This window comes from Brachyhypopomus gauderio, unplaced genomic scaffold (assembly GCF_052324685.1).
Source record: "Brachyhypopomus gauderio isolate BG-103 unplaced genomic scaffold, BGAUD_0.2 sc459, whole genome shotgun sequence".
NCBI classification, from domain to species: domain Eukaryota; kingdom Metazoa; phylum Chordata; class Actinopteri; order Gymnotiformes; family Hypopomidae; genus Brachyhypopomus; species Brachyhypopomus gauderio.
The window spans coordinates 37,501-48,547 of record NW_027507280.1 but is presented as its reverse complement, the minus strand read 5'-3'; the positions used below and the strand labels follow the sequence as shown (position 1 = coordinate 48,547).

General features: G+C 44.0%; 1 protein-coding gene across 1 annotated transcript in view; it reads left to right on the top strand.

The window, feature by feature from the left end:
* Window positions 1-1,097: 1,097 nt before the first annotated feature.
* LOC143506325 (disks large homolog 4-like) overlaps window positions 1,098-11,047 on the top strand; it is a 16,220-nt gene continuing 6,270 nt past the window's right edge. The window contains exons 1-10 of the mRNA XM_076996296.1: window positions 1,098-1,228; window positions 1,685-1,829; window positions 1,928-2,063; window positions 2,238-2,394; window positions 5,313-5,415; window positions 5,544-5,658; window positions 6,216-6,392; window positions 7,826-7,868; window positions 9,414-9,444; window positions 9,541-9,588. Coding sequence (XP_076852411.1) covers window positions 1,712-1,829; window positions 1,928-2,063; window positions 2,238-2,394; window positions 5,313-5,415; window positions 5,544-5,658; window positions 6,216-6,392; window positions 7,826-7,868; window positions 9,414-9,444; window positions 9,541-9,588 — 928 coding nt within the window. The 5' untranslated portion in view covers window positions 1,098-1,228; window positions 1,685-1,711. The remainder of the gene's footprint in view (window positions 1,229-1,684; window positions 1,830-1,927; window positions 2,064-2,237; window positions 2,395-5,312; window positions 5,416-5,543; window positions 5,659-6,215; window positions 6,393-7,825; window positions 7,869-9,413; window positions 9,445-9,540; window positions 9,589-11,047) is intronic.

Below are 11,047 nucleotides of genomic sequence, written 5' to 3'. Positions count from 1 at the left end.
GTGTGTAATAATGGTAGAGTGGTAGTGATGGTAGTGTGTAATAATGGTAGAGTGGTAGTGATGGTAGTGTGTAATAATGGTAGAGTGGTAGTGATGGTAGTGTGTAACAATGGTAGAGTGGTAGTGATGGTACTGTGTAATAATGGTAGAGTGGTAGTGATGGTAAATTGATGATAAATGAATGACAATAATAATCAATGCAAACATAATGTCAGTGAATCAGTAATAAACAGAACAGCAATGTTGTACTTAGTAATGCCAAGATCAAACTACGTGATATTTTTGTCAGATTAGACTATAATGGTAGCATAAATTCTTGCTGAGTCTTGGTTGTGAAACTGTAAACACTATGTCTGATGGCGTCCAATCATTATTCACATCCTTGCCCATGTGTATAAACCATCCGGGAAGAGGGTCAAGAATTTGTTGATCGTAGCTAGAACCATCCACTGACATGGGATATTTAAGTGCTATAGCATCTCTCTCTCTTCACCATGGTTAGAAATGTGTATTAGAGAGAATTCTGTCATCCTATTGGTCAACATCATTATGTCATAGGAGTTGTCAAACACATCACTGTGTTCCGTTACATCACTGTTTGATTACATCACACTACAAGGCCTGTTCCTCAATCTAAATGCTCAGGGTGAATTTGTGTAGTCTGACCCCAGCATGGCCTGTCAAAAGGACCAAACCTGAGGGGTCCCTCTTCTGATTCCACCCACCAGGGTGAACGACAGCATCCTGTTTGTGAATGACGTGGATGTTCGGGAGGTGACCCACAGCCAGGCTGTTGAAGCTCTCAAAGAAGCTGGCGCTATCGTCCGCCTCTACGTCCTCCGTAGGAAACCTGTGGCAGAGAAAGTCACCGAGATCAAACTCGTCAAAGGTCCTAAAGGTAGGCTTGTGTGTGTGTGTGTGTGAGTGAGGGGTGTGTGTGTGTGTGTGTGTGTGTCATGTTTAGAAACCTTTGACACTCCAAGTATAACATGTTCAAACCAGTCTCTCTCTCTCTCTCTCTCTCTCCTCTCTCTCTCTCTCTCTCTCTCTCTCTCTCTCTCTCTCTCTCTCTCCCTCTCCCTCTCTTGCAGGTCTGGGCTTTAGCATAGCTGGGGGTGTGGGTAACCAGCACATTCCAGGTGATAACAGCATCTATGTCACCAAGATCATCGAAGGTGGGGCAGCACATAAAGATGGACGGCTACAGATCGGCGACAAGATACTAGCGGCAAGTTTACACACACACACACACACACACACACACACACACACACACACACACACACACACACACACACACACACACACACACACACACACACACACACACACACACACACAGCCTCACTACAGTAATAACGGTGTACTGGATGAATGGCAGTACATATTAGATGTGATAGTTCTATAAGATCTTGCCACAGTGCACCGTAGACCCTTAAGGGCAGCTCAGTGTCATACTCTTTAAAACACTGACCCCTATTGGCTGACAGAGGAACTCCAGTCTGAAAGAACCTGATCAATTCTTTATTTTAGGCTTGTAACCGAGACAATATTCAAAGGCATTTAATTAAAGACACCACAGTGTCGATTCATGTGAATAGTGTGTGTTAATATTCTAAAACTCTAATCTCTGTTTCAGATGAATGAGTGGGTTTGTAATGTGTAGTCCTGATCTGTGCCTCAGGTGAATAACGTGTGTTTGGAGGACGTGATGCACGAGGACGCGGTGGGGGCTCTGAAGAACACAGCCGAGGTGGTGTACCTGAGAGTGGCCAAGCCCAACAACCTCTACCTGACCAACAGCTACAACCCTCCAGACCTCACAAGCAGTGAGTCAACATGTCTGTTTGTGTGTGTGTGTGGACATGGGTGGGGCTAGGAGGTTAAAGCCCCAGTCACTAGAACTTTGTGTGTGTTTTCTCTCCAGCGTATTCATCACACTTGGACACTGAACTTAGCCACCCCTATATGGGCTCAGATTACCCACAAGCCCTCACTCCCACCTCACCGAGCCGATTCTCTCCGGTGCTGCACAGCTTGATGGGAGATGATGACCTGACCAGGTAAGTGTTCGCTTTTTGGTAGGAGGAAGAATGGGTCAACAGCAGTACCTCTGAAAGATCCAGATCCTTTCTCTCTGTTTATTACTTCTACAGGGAAATCTCACTATCTGTCTCTCTATCCCCCCTTTTCTCTGCCTCTTTCCCTCTACCTCTCTCTCTCTCTCATTCTTTCAGAGACCCAAGGCGTGTGTTGATCCACAGAGGATCTACAGGTCTGGGTTTCAACATCGTAGGAGGTGAGGATGGTGAGGGGATCTTCATCTCCTTCATCTTAGCAGGAGGACCAGCAGATCTGAGCGGAGAACTGCGCAAAGGGGACCAAATACTGAGTGTGAGAACACACACACACACACACACACACATATTTATATAAACATTTGAACAGATAAAATATGACAAATAACCATAGCCTATTTTCAGTCAAGACTTTAGTTAACTCAATCTAAAAATCTAATAATTGACTGAGCTCAGAACTTCCATGTCCGGTTTATGTATTAAATGCCATAGATGTTCCCACATATCGGTGGGTTTGGGAAACGGATGTGTTGGATATCTGGCGGATATCTTACATTACCACTGGATCACCGCTGGCTTATCCAGGGTGCATTGATTTACAGCACAGCCTCCTGCAGTAATGAGAGGACATGGGGCAGCCCAGAGTCTCTTGTAACATGTAGCATACAGCATCTTGAGAGCTGAAGAGTTTAATACAATGGATTGAATACGATGGTTTAATAGGCAAGGCATGATGTTAGCCTAGACAAAGATGTCTGCTGTAAAATCTGGTCTGTTTCTGATCAATATGCATTTAGCTGTTTTTGTTTTGTTGGTTTGTTGACTTGTTGACTGATGTGAAGGATGATGGACACTGGTGCTTCTTTGCTCAGTTGTAGTTATGTACTCTAATAGTTCAGTGGTTATGTACTCTCATAGTTCAGTAGTTATGTACTCTAATAGTTCAGTGGTTATGTACTCTCATAGTTCAGTAGTTATGTACTCTAATAGTTCAGTGGTTATGTACTCTCATAGTTCAGTAGTTATGTACTCTAATAGTTCAGTAGTTATTGTAACGTTTTAACAGGGAAGGGGTGACGCAATAGCGGGTTTTGAATATTTAATAAAAGACACCAAACAGAAGCAGAACAACCAGGCATAAGGAGAAGCGAACAACGTGAGGAGGACTCAAACAATGACATGGGGTATACACTAACAGCAATAGTTAAAAGGGTTAACGAAGCACGCACATACACAAGCAATGAAACATTTAACCAACCAAAGAATACTAACACTGGAAAACCAACAGTGACACTGACCAGCACAGGCGTGTGAACAATAATCTAAACAGAGAGACAGCGAACTAAACACAAATACTACCAAACACGTAGGGAGGGGAAGAACGGAGAGTAAAAGCAGATGAGAACAAAGTAAACATATGTGAACAAGACAGACGTATAACACGAGCCGAAGACTAACCTGGACCGGACAGCAACACACGCTAAGAACACAGGGCAACTCTACCTACAAACCAGAATCATACAGCAAGAGGGAAAAGGAGAGCACGGGGCAAGGCGAAAGGGAAACAGAACAAACAATGACCGACACGGAAGCAAAACACTCGGGGGTTTTTATACACTGGAAACAAGACGGTGAAACGAGACTCAGGTGTGTGTGACCAATGACGAGGGCGTGACAGACAGAGGGAGGAACAAATGGGAGCGGGGAGCTAGGCGGGACCAGGGAGGAGGGAGGGGCTGGACGTGACAAGTTATGTACTCTCATAGTTCAGTAGTTATGTACTCTAATAGTTCAGTGGTTATGTACTCTCATAGTTAAGTAGTTATGTACTCTAATAGTTCAGTGGTTATGTACTCTCATAGTTCAGTGGTTATGTACTCTCATAGTTCAGTAGTTATGTACTCTAGTAGTTTAGTAGTTATGTACTCTCATAGTTCAGTGGTTATGTACTCTCATAGTTCAGTAGTTATGTACACTAAAAGTTCAGTGGTTATGTACTCTAATAGTTCAGTGGTTATGTACTCTCATAGTTCAGTGGTGATGTACTCTAATAGTTCAGTGATTATGTACTCTCATAGTTCAGTGGTTATGTACTCTCATAGTTCAGTGGTTATGTACTATCATAGTTCAGTATTTATGTACTCTAATCGTTCAGTGGTTATGTACTCTCATAGTTCAGTGGTTATGTACTCTTAATTCAGTGCTTATGTACTCTCTTTTTTCAGTAGTTATGTACTCTCATAATTCATAATTCATACTCTCGTAGTTCAGTAGTTATGTACTTTCTTTTTTCTGATGTTTTGAACACTTTGTGTTCTGTAGTTATGTACTCTCGTAGTTCAGTAATTATGTACTCTCATGTGGTGGTTATGTACTCTCATAGTTCAGTGGTTATGTACTCTCATAGTTCAGTAGTTATGTACTCTCTTTTTTAGCAGGTATGTACTCTCATAAATCAGTGGTTATACACTCTCATAGTTCAGTAGTTATGTAATTCTCTTTGTTCAGTAGTCATGTATTCTCTTTGTTCAGTGGTTATGTACACTCTTTCTTCAGTAGTTATGTACCCTCTTTATTCAGTGGTTATGTATTCTCTTTGTTCAGTAATCATGTATTCTCTTTGTTCAGTGGTTATGTACACTCTTTGTTCAGTAGTTATGTACCCTCTTTGTTCAGTAGTTATGTACCCTCTTTGTTCAGTGGTTATGTATTCTCTTTGTTCAGTAATCATGTATTCTCTTTGTTCAGTAGTCATGTATTCTCTTTGTTCAGTAATCATGTATTCTCTTTGTTCAGTAGTCATGTATTCTCTTTGTTCAGTAGTCATGTATTCTCTTTGTTCAGTAGTCATGCTTGCTCTATCTTGTTCTAGCTGTCTTGTTACATTCAGCTGCCTATCTAGTGGTCACAAATACATCAAGACTGGAGCAAATATTCAGATTCAAATACATTGACAGAAGTCTCATTAAATTCTGATTTCATATTCAGATTAATCTATAGGATACACTAATGTAAACACATTGTAATGTGTATATGTAGTGTAGTATGTATGTGTAGTATGTATATTTTGTGTGTGTTTAGTATGCATAATATGTTTATTTGGATGTGTTGTGTGTGTGGGGTGTGTGTTGTGTGTGTGGGGTGTGTGTTGTGTATCTGGGGTGTGTGTTGTGTGTGTTGTGTGTGTGGGGTGTGTGTTGTGTATCTGGGGTGTGTGTTGTGTGTGTGATGCAGGTTAATGGCGTTGACCTAAGAGCTGCTACACATGAACAAGCTGCTGCTGCATTAAAGAACGCAGGACAGACTGTTACCATCATCGCCCAGTACAGACCAGAGGGTAACACACACACACACACAGGACAGACTGTTACTATCATTATCACACTGCCATTCAATATAATTTGTCACTTTGTGTGTGTGTGTGTGTGTGTGTGTGTGTGTGTGTGTGTGTGTGTGTGTGTGTAGAATACAGTCGGTTTGAGGCTAAGATCCATGATTTGCGAGAGCAGTTGATGAACAGCAGTATGGGTTCGGGGACCACCACACTGAGGAGTAATCCTAAACAGGGCTTCTACATCAGGTACACACACACACACACACACACACACATACATACTGAGGAGTAATCCTAAACAAGGCTTCTGCAGCAGGTACACACACATAAAGACAAATGCACGCACCCTGAGGAGTAATTCCCCCCTCCTACACACACACACACACACACACACACACACACACACACACACACACACACACACACACACACACACACCCTTCGTGCATGGCCTCTGCTGTGTTAAAGGCTACAGTGGGGAGTGGTAACTCAGTGCTATCAGTTTAATTCATTTAGTTAAACCAATAAAACCTTCATTACGTGCAAACAGCACACAAAAGAACAATTCCTGTTCTTTGTCCAACACGACGGTGGGTCTAAAGTGTGTACACAAACTAATTACACACAGAATATTAGCATGTTCCCTGGTGGTTTACAGTCTGTTTGTATAAGTACGGCTGTGCATATGTCGGTAAATGAAAAGTGAAACATACATGTTCTCACAGTCTCATTTCAGGCTTTAATGCTCGTCCTCCTGTCATTATCCCCTGATGTCCTCTTCCTCTCTGCTGCGTCTGCCCCAGGGCTCTGTACGACTACGATAAGACAGCAGACGGAGGGTATCTGAGCCAGGCTCTCAGCTTCTGCTTCGGCGACGTGCTGCACGTGCTGGACTGCAGTGATGAGGAGTGGTGGCAGGCACGTAGGGTCAGTCCGCAGGGGGAGGCCGAGGAGGTGGGCTTCGTCCCCAGCAAGAGGAGGTGCGTGTGGGGCGGGGGTGGGGGGAGTGGGGGGGGGGGGGGGGGTGTGAGTGTGTGTGTGTGAGGTTGGTGTGTATATGAGTGTGTGTAAATGTGAGGTGTGTGTATATGTGAGTGTGTGTGTATATGTGAGGTGTGTATGTGAGAGTGTGTGTAAATATGAAGTGTGTGTATATGTGAGTGTGTGTGTATATGTGAGGTGTGTATGTGAGAGTGTGTGTATGTGAGGTGAGTCTGTATATGGGTATGTGTATATGTGAGGTGAGTGTGTATATGAGAGAATGTGTGTAGTGTGAAGTGTGTGTATATGTGAAGTGTGTGTGTATATGAGAGACTGTATGTATATGTGAGGTGTGTGTGTATATGAGAGACTGTATGTATATGTGCGGTTTGTGTATATGTGAGGAGTGTGTATATGAGAGACTATGTATATGTGAGGAGTGTGTATATGAGAGACTGTATGTATATGTGCGGTTTGTGTATATGTGAGGTGTGTGTATATGAGAGACTGTATGTATATGTGAGGAGTGTGTATATGAGAGACTGTATGTATATGTGCGGTTTGTGTATATGTGAGGAGTGTATATGAGAGACTGTATGTATATGTGCGGTTTGTGTATATGTGAGGAGTGTGTATATGAGAGACTGTATATGTGAGGAGTGTGTATATGAGAGACTGTATGTATATGTGCGGTTTGTGTATATGAGAAACTTTGTGTATATGTGAGGTGTGTGTATATGTAAGGTGAGTGTGTATATGAGAGATTGTATGTATATGTGAGGTGTGTGTATGAGAGAATGTGTGTATATGTGAGGTGTGTGTATATGTAAGGTGAGTGTGTAGATGAGAGGTGTGTGTGTATATGTAAGTGTGTTTGTATATGTGAGGTGTGTGTGTGTATATGTGAGATGTGTGTGTATATGTGAGGTGTGTGTATATGTAAGGTGAGTGTGTAGATGAGAGGTGTGTGTATATGTAAGTGTGTATGTATATGTGAGGTGTGTGTATATGTGAGATGTGTATGTGTATGAGAGAATGTGTGTATATGTGAGATGTGTGTGTGTATGAGAGAATGTGTGTATATGTGAGATGTGTGTGTGTATGAGAGAATGTGTGTATATGTGAGGTGTGTGTATATGTGAGATGTGTGTGTGTATGAGAGAATGTGTGTATATGTGAGATGTGTGTGTGTATGAGAGAATGTGTGTATATGTGAGGTGTGTGTATATGTGAGATGTGTGTGTGTATGAGAGAATGTGTGTATATGTGAGGTGTGTGTATATGTGAGATGTGTATGTGTATGAGAGAATGTGTGTATATGTGAGATGTGTGTGTGTATGAGAGAATGTGTGTATATGTGAGGTGAAGCCAAACAGCTCACATACTCATTCCATCCTCCTCTTCCTCCCCCACTGTGCTTCTCTGTCAGCAGGGCGGAGAGAAAGGAGTGGTCTCGCTTAAAGTCCAAAGAGCGGGTAAGTTCTTGTGGGACCAGTGTGTTCTGGGTTCGGCCTTCTCGAGAAGAGCCTGGGTCTGCCTGTCCGCCTGTCTTTTAAACTTTTACATTCACTTCTCGAGTGGTTAATTAGCTGAAGACACTGACTTTTTTAAACAGAAAAAGAAATCCGTCTGCAGAATACACACTCTGCCTCATCACACATGCATTTCCTCTGGTGTAGAAACACTTCCTGTTTTAGCATGCTGCCATTTTATGCAAGCTATCAAACAGAGCGCTCAGAACACTCTGTTGGCAGGAGGGCAGAGAGCTGTCTAGTCCCGGCTCTGCCAGGCCTGCCTGTCTGTCTGGCTTTAGGAGGAAACAGCCATTTATTATTCTCTGTGCTGTCTTGTGCGTGAGGTTTAAACTGTCAGACATGTGTGCGTGTGTGTGCGTGTGTGTGCGTGTGTGTGCGCGTGCGTGTGGGTTTTATACTCTGGGGACTGGTAATAAATGGAGGTGTTATACAGGTGCTACTCTAGTCTGTTATTAGCATAAATACATAATTGTAGAGTCTGCAGTCTTCACAGGGAGATCCACATTTACACACACACACACACACACACACACACACACATATACTCACCTCTTTTGGGCTTTGAACACATACACATACATTCATACACACAGGGGGAAAAATATAATCTCCTTCTCATACACCCACCTGTAAGAGCTGTTTTTGGGAAGTGTCCCATTTATCTGAGAGAATAATCCAGCAATCCTACACCTCAATAATCCAGCAATCTTACACCTCAGTAATGCAGCAATCCTACACCTCAATAATCCAGCAATCCTACAACTCAGTAATGCAGCAATCCTACACCTCAGTAATCCAGCAATCCTACACATCAGTAATCCAGCAATCCTACACCTCAATAATCCAGCAATCCTACACCTCAGTAATCCAGCAATCCTACACCTCAATAAACCAGCAATCCTACACCTCAATAATGCAGCAATCCTACACCTCAATAATCCAGCAATCCTACACCTCAGTAATCCAGCAATCCTACACCTCAATAATCCAGCAATCCTACACCTCAGTAATCCATCAATCCTACACCTCAATAATCCAGCAATCCTACACCTCAGTAATCCAGCAATCCTACACCTCAATAATCCAGCAATCCTACACCTCAGTAATCCAGCAATCCTACACCTCAGTAATCCAGCAATCCTACACCTCAATAATCCAGCAATCCTACACCTCAATAATCCAGCAATCCTACACCTCAGTGATCCAGCAATCATACACCTCAGTAACCCAGCAATCCTACACCTCAATAATCCAGCAATCCTACACCTCAATAATCCAGCAATCCTACACCTCAGTAATCCAGCAATCCTACACCTCAGTAATCCAGCAATCCTACACCTCAATAATCCAGCAATCCTACACCTCTGTAATCCAGCAATCCTACACCTCTTCCCTGCAACAACTGCAACAACTGTTCTTCTCCATAACCAGCTTATGATTTCTTTTAACGCATGTATGAGTTTTTGAACAGAATGGTGTTTGCAGGACCGTGGTCGGGATACATTAGGGTCGCAGGGTAAGTGTCTGTACCAGCACCGCTTTGTCCACACCGGCCGGGCTGGTGTCACGCGGCAGGACTGACTGTGGATCTGTGGATCTTCCTCTCTTCCAGGAAGAGAAGAGTCGGCGCACAGTTACGAGACGGTGACGCAGGTGGAAGGTGAGGGGGAGGGGCCAGATGGAGTGGGAGGGGCTTGACTACATCAGTCCATTCAGCACACGAAGCGATCATCAGTGAAGTGATGAGTTGAATAAGATGTGTGCGCGTACGTTTCTGTTCCTGTGAGACCGAGAAAGAGAGACGTCACGGTCTCTCTCTGGCAGTCTCCTCATCGCGAGGCTGTCGCCGCTTTTGTTCGCAGTGTAGTGTCGGCAAGGACGTAGAGCTTCTGAGTGTGACAGACACCCAGCCGTGTGTCACCCACTTTCCTCACACCATTCGCCTACTCTTTAAACCAAAGGACTGGTGTCGGGGTGGGTTCACTTTCAGCACCATGGACAGCAGTTAGCTTCTCTAGATCAGGGGTAATCAATTAAATATTTCCGCGGTCCATTTTTGGCAGATAGCTCAGACCTTAGGTCCGGGTCCGCAGTGGCGAACGACAGTTGTTGAGCGGGGGGGGCGGGGGGGGTGGCGAACGAAATTTGTTGAGCGGGGGGCGAACGTAACACTCAAATGGCAGGATTGTGATTGGGTCCGGACAGGACGGCGTTCGGGTCCGGATCCGGACCACGGTCCGCCATTTGGTGATACCTGCTGTAGATCCTTCTGGGAGGGGGGATGATGTCAGTTAGGCGGATCCGATCATGAATCTGGACTGGGAGGTGATCCACTGCTCTGAACACCCTGCCCTGACACTGTCCTGGATCAGGAGGAATCAAGCGGAGGAACCATCCTGGCCACATGCAAACGTGTACATGTACCACCTGACACTGGCCCAGGAAGACACATACAAGCAAATGCATTTTTTAATCATTACACATTACATCACATTACAGCATTTCTTGATGAAACGATGCACTGTTGCACTGTTCATAAAAGCAATGTGTAATGTTCACACAGCTCACAAATATCACATCAGGGTATATCATAAGCTGTTGTTTGCATTCACAGTACACAGGGGCCCTCTTGCAGTGTGGTACATACAGTCTAATCAGTTCACCATAGCTTCTCAGTAAGATGAATGGTTACTTATCTTTTCATAGGCATAACTTTGTTGTGAAACACACACATGGGAGAAGAATTCAGAAAGAGTGTTACATTCAGTTCATCTGCCCTTCACGCTAACTAAAGAGTGTCTGAAGAGTGTGTAGAGGAGAGAGTGTGTAGAGGAGAGTGTGTGTAGAGGAGAGAGTGTGTAGAGGAGAGAGTGTGTAGAGGAGAGTGTGTGTAGAGGAGAGTGTGTGTAGAGGAGAGTGTGTAGAGGAGAGTGTGTGTAGAGGAGAGAGTGTGTAGAGGAGAGTGTGTGTAGAGGAGAGTGTGTGTAGAGGAGAGAGTGTGTAGAGGAGAGTGTGTGTAGAGGAGAGAGTGTGTAGAGGAGAGAGTGTGTAGAGGAGAGTGTGTGTAGAGGAGAGAGTGTGTAGAGGAGAGTGTGTGTAGAGGAGAGAGTGTGTAGAGG